Raw genomic sequence first — 17,549 nt, 5'->3', positions numbered from 1 at the left:
TCTGCACAGGGTTGCTTCAGACTTCAGGGCATTGTCTTTGGCAGAGTTTTTAAATGTATTGCCCTAAGGAATTTCATTGTGACTACGGGCCTATGTGTCTTAGTTTTAATATCTTGGAAGGAAAATATTAGTTTACATCCTGGATTCAAGTCATTCTTCTGCATAGAAATTGTAAATTATTCTGCCTATAAGACCCTACAGCGTTTCAAACAGAAATATATGTTATAGCGACAACAAGGAGGTTAACCCATCATGACTCTACCCACTCTAGCAACTGGGCAAATTGGTTGCTTAGGAAGCCTGACGAGTCACTCAGCACGCCCTTGATTTGAACTTGTGACTCCAGTTATGGTCGTCAGTGTCTTTACTTGCTGAGCTACCCAGGCCCCAATAATGAGTTCTTAATAAATATGTTAATGTTTTTTACAAGTTGGAATCTCTTAATTATGGTGGTTCTGACATGATATGAACACTAAACATTCCAGTAATTCGCTTTTTATCAAAACTACTTAAAGCATTGTTAATGGAATCATTTGTAATGTAAAACAAATCTTATAACTCTTTACATTTTCCACCCCTAACTGTATCACACCAGAGGTGCGAAGCCGACTGCTTTCCCGAGATCAATAATTCATGTGGGTTCTGTGTTTTAATAGTGCTTGTAAACTCTTATCAACACATTTGAGACACAGTGTGTACCGACTCATTAGCTGGAGAAGGATTAATGGTGAGTTTACCATTTAATCAACACTGTTCACCCACCCAGAGCTCTCTTGTTCATCAGAGAATAAAGTATACTTACAGTTATTGTGTTTGCTCTTCTGTTGTGTGTTCTCTTCTCAGTCTCTGATTAGAAGATGTTTCACAACATCATGCCGAACTTTCCAGAACTGCATTTTATTAGTCTTTCAGGTCTCAAATGTTGTAGGTTATATATACATTTTATACATTTTGGGGGGCAGAAAGGAACACTGGGTAACTCATTCTGCAAATGCCGTCAGAAATGCAAGAGGCTGTTGACAGACTTTATCTTTTGACTGTTTTTAAGTGAGTCATTCTGTGTTGTAGCTTTTAATGCCTCTTCCTTCATAATACACACTAGATTACAGACCAACATCCAGTTAACAGGAGCTGAAATTACAACACAAAGACCAGCAGTCTACTTATTTTGCTCTCTATGTATTTAACAGCATGAATATTCTGCTGAACATCTCCTTTTATGTTCCACTGAAGAAACAGACAGGTGATATATCATTACAGTGGATGAAGTTTTTACCATGTCTCTTGTGCAGTCGTTTGTGTATGGTGTGTGTGCTGTGTGGGGTTAAAGAGTGACTGTTCTTCCTCGTAATTCTCTTTTCCACATGTCGTTCATTAGCACAGTTCTGCTACAAGAGAAATTGCTTCCTCCGGCAGTACCGGATGAAATTTATGCATTTCAGCACATTGTGTGTTTTTGATTCTGTTTGTACTGTGCGGTTGGAGTGACCGACGGCTGGTTTGTGTTGAGGGTTTTGTGGGGAACACTAGTGTGTTAAAAGCTTTACTTTTGATATTTATGTTAAGAAAGAACATTTATAGTTGAATTACTGAAGAGAGTTGTTTCTTTGAATTCAATTTTATCCTTGAATTAGTGAGTGTGTTGAAGATGGATGCACTACTGTGGAAAAAATTAAATACAAATAAATAAATACAAATACAAATCCTAATCTGGATGTCACTGGATAAATATTTTATTTTGTGTTGCTAAAGACAGTGTCATGACCACACAAACCAATGTGTTGTATAATGTTTATCGATGTGTGTGTGTGTGTGTGTGTGTGTGCGCGCGCGCGTGTGTGTGTGTGTGTGTGCGTGTGTGTGATCTTGAGCTGTGCTTCTAAACAAGTTTTGCTTCAGGACTCAAGTTGGAGATAAAAAAAAAAAAAAAAAAAACTACAGCAGAATGTCCTTAAGATCAAATATGAAATGTATTAATACTGTATTACAGTTTTCAAAGATGAGTTCATATCATCTCACTTTGAAAAGTTAATCAATCTATTTTACTGTGCTAACTGTACACGATTATATGGTTATTTGCATTGTATTATTTGCATTTGACATTGTTTTTTTTCTGAGAATTACCATAACAGCAGTCATCTGTTGTCATGATTTACTGTTCTCTCTCTTGGCTGCTTTTTATGGTTTGTTGCAGTTGTTTCTTTGTACTTTTGATGAAGTGTTAGGAGAGATGATGGACTTCCATTGAATCAGTCAAGACTTTGACATGGTGTAGATTTTGTGTTAGTAATATTGGAACAAACTGATATTCCAGCATGATCTCATAAAAAAAAGATGTGACACTGGAGACATTTTTGCACAATGATATTACATGGTTTGTGACTGTGAAATGTCCACCGTGTGGTGCTGGAAACAGATGAGGTTTTTAAGGTTAATGTTCTATGGAGTTTTAAAGGGGTCATGACATGAGGAATCAAATGTTCCTTTAACTTTTAACATATAAGAGATCATTGTACTATAAAAACACACTTTACATTTCAGATCTCAAAACTTTTCACTGCAAAAAGAGCATTTGTTGAAACCAAGTAGCAAAAACTACTTCATACTGTGGTAGACATTTGCATCTGACCACCTCCAAAACAACATATCAATGCCTACTTTTAATCACTTCTGTCGTCCCGCCCATTAGTGGTGAGCAATGAGGGTGACAAATGATCATGTTTTATTTGTGTGTACAAACTTTACTAATATTATAAGTGAACCTCTAAGAACATTTTAAAATAATAAAAAAAGACATGTCATGACCCCTTTAAATCAACAAAACCGATCTCCTGACCCTGAACCTTATCCTTCTGGGGTCTGAGGGTGTTTTGGGCCCTGGAGAAGTTTTGACATGCCTTGACATTTGTGCTTTTTTCAGTTGCTTAAAAACATATTAATGGCTAAAGTCTGATAACACTGTATTCAGCACAAACTGGGCTACAATAATATGTGAACAACATGTATGTACATGTTTGTATTTTTGAGAAAATAACATTTATGCATGGTTTTTGAAAAAACAAAATATTTAAGTAACTGAAATAAGGCCATATAACACACACTAAACATTTGTTCACAAGACTTTTGAGAACTGGATCTTGTAGCCTAGAGTTTTTGCTACAAAATGATGTGAAAACCATCCTGATCACTCATTCATACAAAACAATATAGTAATTTAACTTTTGTAAGATACTTTTAGTGTTAGAAAGGCCATATGTGAGGAGGTGTGGATGATCATGAATATTAATGTGATTCATACCTGAGGAGACAAAGACCCCTCCCCTGAGAGAGAATGAATGTGAGGAGACTTAATGATTGAATGTATTGTTTGTAGCTTATTTACAAAATCAAGTTTAAGTTAAAAGAAGTAATCTGACCATACATTTTCTTTACATAAAGACTTAACTTAAAAACTTTAGACCTACACTACCGTTTAAAAGTTTATAGATCTGTAAGACTTTTTTAATGTTTTTAAAAGAAGTCTCTTCTGCTCACCAAGGCTGCATTTATTTGATCCAAAATAGAGCAAAAACAGTGATATTGTGAAATATTTTTACAATTTAAAATAACTGTTTTCTCTTTGAATATATTGTAAAATGCAATTTATTCCTGTGATCAAAGCTGAATTTTCAGCATCATTACTGCAGTCTTCAGTGTCACATGATCTTCAGAAATCATTATAATATGCTGATTTTCTAATATGGGCATATTTACAGCACATTTTACACATTTACACCTGAACAGATATTTACAAGCTTCATTGATGATAATGAGGCAGCATAAACACTAGTTAAAATATAATCTAAACATTCATATTATTTTTATATCATATTACATATCATATTTATATCATACAGCTTACAATTTAAATACCTGCTTTAGCTGAAACAACATTTAAATGTAACTAAAACTTTCCTATTAGGACATATTTCAAATGTCAATATTCTGAATCCTGGCTGGCAAGTCTGGAAATAATCCAGCTAGTAAATTATGTACATGTTTATATAAAATAGCATGTCAACTAATGTAAGTAAAACTAAATGACTTACTCATCCGAAATTGTATCCTTGGCTGGATTAAGACGCTCTTCATAATGCAAACGTTCCTCGTCGGAGTCCCGCTCTGCTTCTGAGGAAAATGTGAACTCTTCATCACTATCCAGGACCATCTGTAGAGCTTCCTCACCTGTGTAGAGTGCCATCTTCCAAACGCGCAGAAAAGTGAATGAATCTGATGATGAACTTGATGTTTTTTAAGGCATTGTTGGGGGCGTTCACCATTTGCATTGATCGCCTCAGCACATTACCGTATGAATAGCACCCTCTGCTGGTGGGTGTGATCACATTAGGGATAATTAGCTGAACCTGGAGAAACTGTACATCGCTTTGTTTCATACAGATTACATTGCAGGAGAATATTTGTGTTAAATTTGAATTGTTTTATTTAAAAGTAGACATTTTAAGCTTTCTTTAGACAGATGTTTCATGTTTGTCTGATAAGTATTCGCGGAGTTTCAGTTCATTTTTGTGACGTGTTTCAGAAAGATGCTCGCGGAGACAGACGGCTGAAAGCACACCCCGTTTATTTTCTTTATTTGACAAAAGCACAAGGTTTTGTTGTTATTGTGAGTGTACACAAATAAAAGTAGACCCTTTATAGTTTCTAATGATGTCTTACACTTATCTGTATGCCCAAATATGATGGAGTATTTTAAGTTGTTTCCGCTGTTATGAGGAAAAAATCCAGCAGGACGTGCCGGCGCATCCATCGACCCCAGACGGTTAAACCTTAACCTAACCAAAAGTGTCAGAAAAGGCAAATGTGAGATGAAAAACACATTCACGTCATTTTGTGGTGTTTCTATGACACTTTGGGTTCACGTGTGGACTGGCGTGCTCTTCAGGACTCGTATCCGCTCCTTTACATCACAAGTGCAACGCTCTATCAGTTGAGCTCAATCCGATCACACGCAAACAAGCTTGTAAATGTTGTTGATTATGTAATGCAAATGTTAAAATGAGTCATGCGCTATAGTACAAGTGTTTAGATCAATGGTCTTCAACAGGGGGTCTGCGGTGGTACTGCAGGGGGTCTACAAATTATTGTTTGATCCACCACCAGCAGTGGTAATAATCACTCGCACGCGAGCAAGAGACAGTACCACCGCTCCCTATACCCTAGTCTGCGTAGGGCACCAACTCCCTAGGGAGCACCAGAAACTTCACCGGCTGCCCTTACTCGCACATTATATGTTATTGTAGGACCGGGTAACAGTCACGGAACACAGACGATTGCCTCACGCATACACGTCCCTGGTGAGAGAGGAGTATGTATTTTAGTCCATCCACATTCTGAAGCCCCTCGAACCTGCATGCCAAATCTTCCTCTTGCAGTAATCCTTCCTCATATTCGTGCTTCCCATTTTATTTAGTTATGAACATAATAGATTTGTCGAAATTAGCCCATCGCCCATGCTTATTACAAGCCGCTCATAAAGCAACGCATATCATGTTAAGCAGCGCTGCAGTAGAGTTTTCGCGGTGTGCGGATGTCAGCCTACAGTTTCTTGGATCATTAGTTGTTTTTTGCTTTCAGAACAATAGCCTATACTTTCTTAATATGCATGTACAGTATATGTAACATATATCTCTAAATATATATAGTTACCACTGAGATTATCAAGCTGCCATAGGCTACACTGAGGGTGACTGTCAAAGCAACTAAATTAAAGGTGTGTACAGTCATTGTTTTCCCTCATTATGAAGTTTTACTCCTGCAGAAACGAACAGTAATTTTGAGACATGTATAAAATCGATCACTAACATGAGATGAATACTTCAGGTATAGGCCTATCAGTAACCTTATACTATTTATTTATTATTATTATTATTATTATTATTATTATTATTCTGCATGGACAGGGTCTGTCTTTCTGTCTATTTTTTTTTTTGTTTTTTTGTTTTTTTTTTGTTTGTTTGTTTTTTTTTGGAGGGGGTGTGGCACAGTAATTAAAAATGAAAATTAAAAACAGCACTTCATGTTAAAAAGGTTGCAGATCTCTGCTTTACCTAATTTAATGATTATTTTAATGGCTTTGCAATGTAAACATCATAAAATATGTACATACAATAATATGGTACCATACATGTTTTTATAGGCATAAAATGCAACACTCAGTTTTCAGATAATATGCAGCGGGGGTTCCTGTTCTGTCTGAAGAGCCCTGGTGTAGATAGATAGCATTAAGTGTTTATGAACTGATAATCTGCTGTTTTACTCGTGATTTGTGTGAAAGTGAATAAAAGTCATTGTTGTTGCAAGCAGATGTAGTGTTCATTTCACCAGGAAACTGATGCCATACGTACAAAGAGACACGGAAAAAAAATATTGTGCAAAAATGAAGGCAGAGTAGCGTGATTCTATGAGGTTTGGATTTTCACAGGCATTCCTTCTGGAAATTGAAAACATGAATTGTGTATTTTATAGTCTAGAATTTCTCTTCATTGATTGGTGGATGGTTCAGAGCTCACTGATTTGTGATTGGCTGTTTGTTCTCTGTGATATCTTCTACACTGTGAGCATGTGGATGGCATTCAATTGTATTTAAAGGGTTAAGCTGTTTCTAGTCAAATGTCACTCATTTGGATTCCCGATGTGGGATGATGATGATGTCATTTTGCTATATGTTCCTTATCTTGGTCCTTGGGTTTACAACACGAGACTTGTGTAGATCAGAACAGGGTGATGTGTCTTCAGTAGAAGCTGTTAAACTTTGCCAAACAGTTTTGTGTGTGTTCCATTAGACCTCAGAGGGGAAAAAAAGCATTTGAGTGAGCAATGGCCTGTGGGAGTTGTGCTGAATGAAATGCTTTTTTTCCCACACCTCACTCAAGAAGTGTTCACGTGTTTTTGACTTTGATTTTCTTTCATTTCTTTTCCCTCTTTTCCTTTGAGTTGATCTTTGACATCCAAGCGTGCCCCGGGATGTCTGTCACAAACTGCAGTCCAACGTTGTGACAATGCTTTCTTTCTCCCGTGCCTTTATGACCTTTTTTTTTTCCTTTCTTTTTTTGTTTCTGTTTTTTCCTTCAAGGTCTGGCGCACCTGACGTTAAACAACCAAGGTATGGTTCATTCTGTTTTCCATATTTTTTTTATTTTTTTTTTAGCAAGGTGAAACTCTGTCCGTCTCTCTTCAGCAGCCGCTTTCAGATGTTCCTCCCAGTTTCCCTTCATTTTCTCTGGTTTTCTGGTTTGATTTGACCCCTCTCTTCATCTTATTGTGTTGGTTTATTTCCATGCTGTCCCCCTCACCCTGTGCCCTGAAGACTGGCCTTTGACCCCTGACCTCTCGTCTACAGGTAATGCTCTTCTCTCTTTGAAATGATAATGTTGTGTCAGATGTCACTTGTTGAAATGCTTCACAGTGAAATACAGGACACGTGTGTGTTTGTGTTGAGAATGCACAGAGTTTGATTTCACCGCTCTGTGATCATTCTTATTGTTTGGCAATGATTCACATTGTTCATGAAGTTAGAGTCAGATCTGTTATGAATTCTGTTTTTAAGACATTATTGAAATGATGTGTGACAATTTGAGTTTTCATTTATTTTACACCATTATTGGGATTTTCCTTTGTCTTCTGTTGCTTTATAGTGTGCAATTGATATTTTCTCCTGTTGTTCTCCAAACCTGACTCCTTACACATACTATATTATATTATATTATATTACACAGCTCTCTGGAATACTGGCACCATCTAAAAGTCTGATATTTGTGTATAACAAGGACACATCTGGGAATAAAGTGGTATCAGACCACTCACTCTGGTATTGCAAGTTGTTTTTCCTACTTTTCACATCTCATATTTTTCGATCTATACAATTAAGAAAATTATTTATATATTTGGCAAGTAGTTTTGTAATAAGCAGTATAATGAGCAGTCAGATGGTCATTAATTACAAAATAAACACCAACAGAACTGGAAGTTGATTTCAGCTGTGTCTGGAGACTCTGCGGTCTCTTTTTCTCACGTAATAACATAATTTCAATGCATATCAATAACTCATGTCCATTTATTTATTTATTTGGCAAGTAGACTTGTAATAAGCAGTATAATGAGCAGTCAGATGTGATTTCCGCAAAATAAATGCCAACAGAGTTTCAGTGCAATCTGAAGACGGAATTCAGCTGTTTCTGGAGGTGCGCAAATGTGACGCCAGTGTGGTTAACCTTCGGCCAACGCATTTCGTTAGTGTTAGTGCCAAGATAATACAACTCGATCATTTGCTTCATTTGCGCTTGGGTGGGCATAGGTTTAATTTGGGGTGGGGGTGGCAATACCCCCCTTGATCCGGCACTGCCCTTCAGGGTGATACAAGAGTCTTCCGCTTTACATCAGAATCCTGGTCACCCTGTCTAGGTTTATTTTGCGATAACAACTGGCTGACATGTACATTATCCCTTACATATTATTTTATTTTATATTGTATTTTAGTGTATTTTTATTATATTAAGACTACATTGGTTTTATACTCAGCTAATTATATGGTGAATACAGGTAAATTGGGACACATCAGTGTTAACCCAAATTAGTTTTGGAAGAACTTGTTGCTTTTTTTTAGTAATGGAAGAATATACACTCAAGACCACTTTATTAGGTACACCTGTACACCTACGTATTCATGCGATTATCTAATCAGCCAATCGTGTGGCAGCAGTGCATAAAATCATGCAGATACGGGTCAGGAGCTTCAGTTAATGTTCACATCAACCATCAGAATGGGGAAAAATGTGATCTCAGTGATTTGGAGCGTGGCATGATTGTTGGTGCCAGGTGGGCTGGTTTGAGTATTTCTGGGATTTTCACACACAACAGTCTCTAGAATTTACTCAGAATGGTGCCAAAAACCAAAAACATCCAGTGAGCGGCAGTTCTGTGGATGGAAATGCCTTGTTGATGAGGTCAACAGAAAGTCTACATTGACTCAGATAATCGCTCTGTACAATTGTGGTGAGCAGAAGAGCATCTCAGAATGCACAACATGTCGAACCTTGAGTCGGATGGGCTACAACAGCAGAAGACCATGTTGGGTTAAACTGTTGTCAGCCAAGAACAGAAAACTGAGGCTTCAGTGGGTCTACCATGTGCATGTCACAGCAGAAATCGAGATTTGTCAGACCAGGCGATGTTTTTCCAATCATCTACTGTCCAGTTTTGGTGAGCCTGTGCCCACTGCAGCCTCAGTTTCCTGTTTTAAGTGGCTTGTAGTGGCTCCCGGAGGGGTCTTCTGCTGCTGTAGCCCATCCGCCTCAATGTTCAAAGTGTTGTATGTTCAGAAATGCTTTTCTGCATAGTTGTAACGTGTGGTTATTTTGGTTACTGCCACCTTTCTGTCAGCTTGGAACAGTCTGGTCATTTACATTAGCACTCCATGTTAGTATTCATTATAAGAACTTTTCATTGATGTTTTAATACTGAACTAATGATATTTGAAATCCCCTAACCATCACAAAACAAATTTGCACATTACTTTTAAATTGTACATTTCACTTTTACATATTTAATTGGTTTATTACGCCATATGAATTACAGGGACAGTTGGGGTGTCCTCACAGTGAAGTAAATGTCAGGGTTTCTTACATTGTGAGGCCATCCCCCCCATACTCTTCTTCATATGATGTTGATTGGTTTTGAGTTCCCACTGGTCTGTTTGTGACCTTTATCTGTCATATAAATCCACATGCTGGTTCATTCGTTTGACCCTTGAAGGGTGTTTCCCATAGCAACGAGGTCAGTCAGGTGAATGAAAGCCTTTTCTTTCTAACTATGACCCTAATCCTCAATATAAACCATATTACAGGTTCATACGTTACATAGCACACATCTGTCTGTCCACCCGACATTTTATCAGGATTCATGTCTGAGAAACAACATCCAGTAAGTGTCAGTTATCTGAGTGAAAACGGCCTGTTAAAGATTCTGCAAGTGACTTGTGCTATCAGGGTAACACATGTGAAATTAAAATAATGCAATAAACATTAACTAAACTACAGAACACCCCAATGTACATAACTGATATTAAAAATAAGAAGAAACATAACTCTTCCCATAAAATATAATGAAATGAACTGGGTCATGTAGGGAATTCTGGGATGCCCAATTATTGTTTTTTTACAGTAATTTTCACAATAATTTACCGTAAAAAGTACATGTACTCTCTTGTTAAACATAATATACATTTTTACCGTTAATTATATGGGAAAATCATACTTTTTACATCTAAAGAAATACATTTTACAGTAAAACTACATGTATTGTCTTTAAATATATTACTTTTTTACATATATTTTAAGGTAACTACTTGTTAACCATTTTTTTTTTTTTACTGTAGCATTTTTACAGTCTTTTACTGTTAAAATTATGGACCTTTTTACAGTGTAGTAGATTTATTTTATTAGTGATATTTCACACATATACAATGCTGACAGGAACATAGTCTTGTGTATCAGCATTATGTCTGGTCCACATTACAGATTATTTTGGCCAAAAACGCCCACTTACAGAGGAATAAACTCTATCGACTGACATCACCAATCATGACCAATCATGTTTATTTATTTAATATTTTTTTTACGTGCATACTACGATAAAAGGCTGGTTTGAAATATATATATTTCGAGTGAGTGAGTGACAGATAGGGAAAATCCTGGTTACTTTCGTAACCTCCATTCCCTGATGGAGGGAACGAGACGTTGTGTCGATGTAATGACACTAGGGGTCACTCTTGGGAGCCCCAAACACCTCTGCTTTTTAAAAAAAAGGCCAATGAGAATTGAAGAGTGGAATTTGCATGCCACCCCCCCGGACATATGGGTATAAAAGGAGCTGGTATGCAACCACTCATTCAGGTTTTGTGCTGAGGAGCCGAGACCAGGTCCTGGCCATTTCAACGGGTAGTTCAGCATTGTGGCAAGAGGGACACAACGTCTAGTTCCCTCCATCAGGGAATAGAGGTTACGAAAGTAACCAGGATTTTCCCTATCTGTCACTCACTCGACGTTGTGTCGATGTAGTGACACTAGGGGTCCCTATACAAAACGCCACAACTAGCTGAACTGTGTTACTTAACTGGTGGTGTGTGACAGGCACACTGCTGTGTGCCTCGTAGCCAGCGCACCAGGCTGTCACGTAACCTCCCCCAATGCTCTTATGAGTATCGAATGGTCCATTAGGAACAAGTCGGTTGCCCAACTATAGGAACAGGCTAGCCCAGCCGAGGCCTCTTTTCCCTCTCTTTTCTCCCCAAAAATAGTGGAATTTGTTAACTGACTGGGAGCCATAACTGTCTGCTTCGGGGGGTGTCCCTCCCAAGGGGATGACACAGCGGAGACCACACCCCACCCAAAAGGGGGGGGGGGTATTCTGAGTGGAATACGTCACATGGTCTAACCGAGTCTTGTCAGAAGTATGTCATGTGGAGAGGTCCCATGGTAGGTCCTACCCAAAGGGGGAGGAGTTCCTATAGAGCATGGCGACCGGGGGCAGAGGGGCCTCTGCCCAAGGAAGATGCAGTTTGCCATCAGGGAAACAATTTTGCAGAAGATATCACATGGGGTCACCTTCGGGGAACCAGCACATGTGGAGCACCTACCTCGGTACAGGGGCTCATTAGCGCACATACTGGGCAGGTCAGCGAGTTTTTTCCGCAAACTCAACTGCCAGAGGGCTAAGGAGGAAAGTCATCTTGGGATCACAGTCTGTGAACACAACTAGGAGTCAAGAGCGCATGTTTTCACCTCAAGGGAGGGGAAAGGCGCTATGTGCAAGCGGTACACCAGGCCAGTTTGTCCCGTAACTTACCTGCTTGTGCTTGCCAATACACGGGATGAGACCGGCTCAACCCGGAGATTGTAGAACCTCGCAAAGGTATTGGGTGTTTCCCAGCCCGCTGCTCTGCAGATGTCTGCCAAAGAGGTGCCACTAGCAAGGGCCCAGGAGGCTGCCACACTCCTGGTGGATTGGGCTCGTAACCCCGCAGGGGGTGGTACGTCCTGAGCTTGATATGCCATCGCGATAGCGTCGATGACCCAGTGGACGATCCTCTGTTTGGAGACAGCGCTTCCTTTCCGCTGTTCACTAAAGCAAACAAAGAGCTGCTCGGAGCTTCTAAGGCTCTGCATGCGATCCAAATATATGCGTAAAGCTCGCACCGGACACAGCAATGCCAAGGCTGGGTCTGCCTCCTCCTGGGGCAGCGCTTGCAGGTTCACCACCTGATCCCTATAAGGGGTCGTGGGAACCTTGTACACATAGCCCGGTCGGGGTTTCAGGATCATATGAGAGTAACATGGACTGAACTCCAGGCACGATTCGCTGACAGAGAATGCCTGCAGGTCCCCTACCCTTTTGATGGAAGTGAGCGCAGTCAGGAGAGCAGTCTTCAAAGAGAGTGCCTTAAGCTCAGCTGATTCCAAGGGCTCAAAGGGAGCTCCCTGTAGACCCTGAAGGACTACAGAGATGTCCCACGAGGGGACGAAGCATCTCTAGGCAGTTGATGTGCCAACGCAGCCGGGGGCCAGTCCAGAAGCTAGCGTATGTGTGCCCGTTGCATATGGCACCCCAGCCTGTCTTGGAGGCATCTGTTGTAACCACAACATGCCTGGAGACTTGCTCTAGGTGAACCCCTGCCCATAGAAATGCAAGGTCAGTCCAAGGGCTGAAGAGGCGGTGACAGATCGGCTTGATGGCCATGCAATGTGTCCTGCGGCTCCAGAGAAGCAGGTCTCCTTGCCCCTGGGTCGCCCATCTCAGGGGCGCTTCGAAGCCTTCCTCAGGTTCTTGGTGGCCGGCCATGAGACGGCTGGCGTCTGCTTCCTGCTCTGGGCTTGGGCCATGTGGGTGGGCTGCGGTGGAGCCAGTGTTGTAGTTGCAGGAGAACGCCCTTGGCGATGAGCAGACGGGGTGCGGGGTCTTGAGCCGTGCCGGGGCAGGATGTGCTGTATGGCCTCTGTCTGCTGCTTCACCGCCGAGAACTGCTGGGCAAAGTCCTCGACGGTGTTGCTGAATAGGCCAACCTGGGAGATGGGGGCGTCAAGGAACCGTGCCTTGTCAGCCTCTCGCATCTCAACCAAGTTGAGCCAAAGGTGGTGCTCCTGGACCACCAGGGTGGACATCGCCTGCCCGAGAGACTGCGCCGTGACCTTCATCACCCGGAGAGCGAGGTCGGTCGCTGAGCGCAGTTCCTGCATCAATCCTGGGTCAGAACTACCCTTGTGCAGTTCTTTTAGCACCTTGGCTTGGTGTACTTGCAGGAGAGCCATGGTGTGCAGGGTGGAGGCGGCTTGTCCAGCGGCACTGTAGACCTTAACAGTCAGGGACGACGTAAACCTACAGGCCCTGGACAGGAGTTTCGGGTGCCCGCGCCAGGTGGCACCGCGAGCGCCTTATCCACCTGGGGGATCACTGAATAGCCCCTTGCCGCTCTGCCATCGAGGGTAACGAGAGTGGGGTTGCTGAAATATTGGGACTGGGCAGTAAAAGGTGCCTCCCATGATCTTGTCAGCTCCTCATGCACTTCCGGGAAGAAAGGAACAGGTGCAGGGCATGGCCGTGGGCAGTGCCTCGAGCCCAGGAACCAATCTTCGAGCCATGAGGGTTCAGGGAAGAATGGAGGGCTCCACTCTAGCCCAACACTCGCAGCCGCCCGGGAAAGCATGTCCGTCATTTCCGCGTCGGCCTGGGAATGGGCGACCATTCCCGAGTGCAGCTCTCCAATGCTGTGCTCGATAACTTGTCTTCTTCCCGGGCTCTGAACGAGAGGTCGAACTCACCCTGAGACGAGCCGACGATCTCGTCCAACCGGGGCAAGCGAGTGTGCTGGGGAATGGGAGGTCCATGGGGGAATACCCGGCGGAGGTGGTCCCATTGAGGTCCCCAAATCGCCCCCAGTGCTAACCGGCATGGCCTCATACCTGTAGGTAGAAGGACCGAGGCGGGGAGCTGCTGGGGTGGCTTGCTTTCTTACGAATGCAAGCCATGACCGCAACGTTGCCTTAGTCATGTTCTTGCAATGAGGACAAGACCCATCCACGAACGATGTCTCCGCGTGGGCAGCGCCCAGACATGCAAGACAACAGCGATCGTGGCCGTCAGTAGCGGAGAGATAACGACCGCAACCAGGAATAACACACACATGGAAAGGCATCTTTAAACAGACATTCCGTGTGTGCCGCTCTTTTAGAAAGAAAATATACTCTTTTTAGAATATACTCTTTTAGTTGTTTCTGCCGAAGCACCAGGGGCGTGAGTGGTTGCATACCAGCTCCTTGTATACCTGTATGTCCGGGGGAGTGGCATGCAAATTCCACTCGCCAATTCTCATTGGCCTTTTTTAAAAAAAAGCATAGGTGTTTGGGGCTCCCAAGAGTGACCCCTAGTGTCACTACATCGACACAACGTAGAGTGAGTGACAGATAGGGAACTAAGTACTCTACAGCAGTTCTATGCAGTAGAACATTTCTGAGCTCACAACACATCAAAATGGAAGTAAAAGAGACCACAGCGGGTTCTTCTCCTGTCAGAACAGACACCAACACTGACCACAGAAGACTGGTGAAATGATGCTGCTCTGAATCTTCATGTCTGCTGTGATGTGCAGATGAGAGGCTCTGAATTTGACTTAAACAGCATTAATCCAGGGATCCGTCCTGCCTTGTGTTGACAGTCCAGGCTTGAATTGTATGAAATGAGGAATGTTGACATATTAGACCCCTTAAATTTAAAGGATATTTCACCAGTCCTTCAGCAGCAGTTATGCTCTCATGTTAACATGGAGAATAATCTCAGAGGAATGTTTCCATCACATTGAGGAATCTATTCAATGACAATCCCAGGCCATCCCATCATGGTGTGGACCAAATGAGAATCAACAATCACTGTGAAAAAAAAAAAAACAGTATTGATCACCCACCAATATTAATCCCTCCCACCAACTGTCTGTCCATCCATTGATTCATCCTTCTGTCCATCCATCCTTCTATCCAATCATCCATCCATCCATCTGTTCACCCATCAGTCCTTCCAAACACCCATCATTCATCAAATCATTCATCTGTCCATCATCTGCTCATCTGACCACCCATCCGTCCTTCCATATTTTCATCTGTCCTTCCAAATATCTGCCCATCTGTTCATTCATCCATCCATCCATCCATCCATCTGTCCATCCATCCATCCTTCCAAATATCTATCTATTCATCCTATCCATCCTTCTGTCCATCCATCCATCCATCCATCCATCCATCCTTCTGTCCATCTATCTGTCCATCCATCCATCCATCCATCCATCCTTCTGTCCATCTATCTGTCCATCCTTCCAAACATCCATCCATCCAAAATTCTCTGAAAAAAAGACACATTTGTTTGACCAGTACTAGTAAAACATTCATTATTCACATTATTTAAACAATATACACTGTATATATACATATATGTATACTCTATATACCAGGGGTCGGAAAACTATGGCACGCGTGCCAACATTGCCACGCGGAGGGGTAATCACTGGCATGGCAGCAATGACGAGAGTGGAGAAGACTATTTTATTTATATAAATTCTGCACCTGCATTCCAATCTACATCTTGATGTAATCCTTCCTCATGATCACACAGCATATTTTCATGAGCTGAATGGGAGACTAAACAAAAAGTTAAAATGTGACGAGACTACAGAATACCCAACAGACTTCGGTCAGCTTCGGTCAGGCTGCGCAGATGACAGACTACATTCATTTGTTCCTTTTTGCTTTCAGAACAACACGTGATGTAATAAGGAAAACATCACTATTGATCCTTGAGATTTCCCATACAGGTACACCCTCCTTAAACCATAATCGCATTCAAAATGACATGAAACGATTAAAAGAGAAAACATAAACCCACATCCTGGGATTCAGAAATCTGAGTCTATTCAAAATATAAACTAAACCTGGAAATAAAGTTTTAGGATTTTGCAGGAGCGATTCACCGAAAAGGGCTGAACAGTTAATCGGCTTGTGATGCTCGAATGTCTCGTCACACTTTAATAGTGTTTAGCCTCCCATTCAGCTGATGAAAACACACTATGTGATCATGAGGAAGGATTACATCATGATGTAGATTGGAATGCAGATGCGAAAAACTTATAAATAAAATAGTCTGCTCCTCTCTCACTGTTGCTTGCATGCTAGTGATTACATGATTACAATGACATAATATTATAAATATTTAAGATTACACACAATTTCGTGATCAGTAATCAAATAAGCATTAACCGTGTTAACTCATTGTTATGGGGGATGGCCGGCACAGCCATTGATCAGGAAAATAAAAAATTGCACTCCATGTCAAAAAGGTTGCCGACCCCTGGTATATACTGTATATATAAACATTATTTTCTGTACTGTTTGTTGTTCACCTTGTGCAATTGTGCTCAGCTTTTCTACATTTATTCAGCTTATCTTTCTCTGGCCTCATCATGTGATTGTGGAAACAGAGAAATGCATGTTCAGTTCCAAACCCCAGAGAGGCCCTCAGATTATTTATTTAAAGTTGGCCAACATATTACTAATGGAATAATTCAGGAGACGTTCTCCACAGAGACGTCATTTGACTTGTGTTGTCTTCAGCGTCGAGTCTCCACACACTTATGCTTGGCTTGAAGTTCTCCATGTTTCCTCTCTGTCTGTATCTCTTTGTCTCAATGTTTGGACACGGCTCAATTCCAGGAGAGTAATTGGATGTCTTGGAAGAATCTGAACGTGGGCATTAAGATTGTGTACTCATCACCTGCCCTAGTGGACCTCGTGGTGTTTTTCAAAATGAAGGATTATTATTCTGGTCAGCGCTGATCTTCTGTAGTCACCACACAACAGACACGACCAACATCTCAGACAGATCTCCTGGAGCTCTGACAAACTGACCTGAACACGTTCGGTCAGGACACACAAGAGGATGGAGGCGTGTTTGCGCATTCTCTTAAGATGGTCATTAATATTCATGACCTCAGCATCTTAACAGGAAGTCAAGTGGGAGGGTGTAATGTGGGATTGGAGGTGGATCTGATTTGTAAACTGAGTTCTGTCTGCATTCAGATCCATCAGACAGGAACGCTGTATTCATAACCGACCCGACAGTGAATAATTCCAGCGTACAGACACAACTTCTCCAAACGACTGCATGTGAATGCTGCTGAGAGCAGTTACACATCATGTGTGAGTTTAATAATGATCATCATATTTCAGATGAATACATTGAATGTTCCCTGCTGAACAGAAACAGTTGTTTTTCAAGAGCAAATTCAGTAATGTCATTTGATGACTCACAAATAAGATTTTAAATCCTTTACAGCACACTTACATTCTGAGTATGTTATGTGTGTGCTCAGCTATAGTTTGAGGACACATTTCTCTCCAGAAGTGAGATTAATCTGGCAAAACCTCACTTTGAGGATTATCATGAATGTCAAAATT

General features: G+C 41.4%; 1 protein-coding gene across 7 annotated transcripts in view; it reads left to right on the top strand.

The window, feature by feature from the left end:
• The window catches only part of LOC127447463 (neurexin-2-like), a 605,483-nt gene that overhangs the window by 143,979 nt on the left and 443,955 nt on the right, over positions 1–17,549 (top strand). For 5 of the 7 annotated variants that reach the window (XM_051709363.1, XM_051709373.1, XM_051709398.1 and 2 more), the window contains exon 4: positions 7,133–7,162. The exons of the other annotated variants lie outside the window; for them this stretch is intronic. In XM_051709363.1, the coding sequence (XP_051565323.1) occupies positions 7,133–7,162 (30 nt within the window). The remainder of the gene's footprint in view (positions 1–7,132; positions 7,163–17,549) is intronic. 7 annotated transcript variants of the gene reach the window in all.

Source organism: Myxocyprinus asiaticus, chromosome 1, assembly GCF_019703515.2.
Source record: "Myxocyprinus asiaticus isolate MX2 ecotype Aquarium Trade chromosome 1, UBuf_Myxa_2, whole genome shotgun sequence".
Taxonomy (NCBI): domain Eukaryota; kingdom Metazoa; phylum Chordata; class Actinopteri; order Cypriniformes; family Catostomidae; genus Myxocyprinus; species Myxocyprinus asiaticus.
The sequence above is the reverse complement of the archived record's forward strand: the minus strand, read 5'-3'. Positions and strand labels throughout refer to the sequence as shown.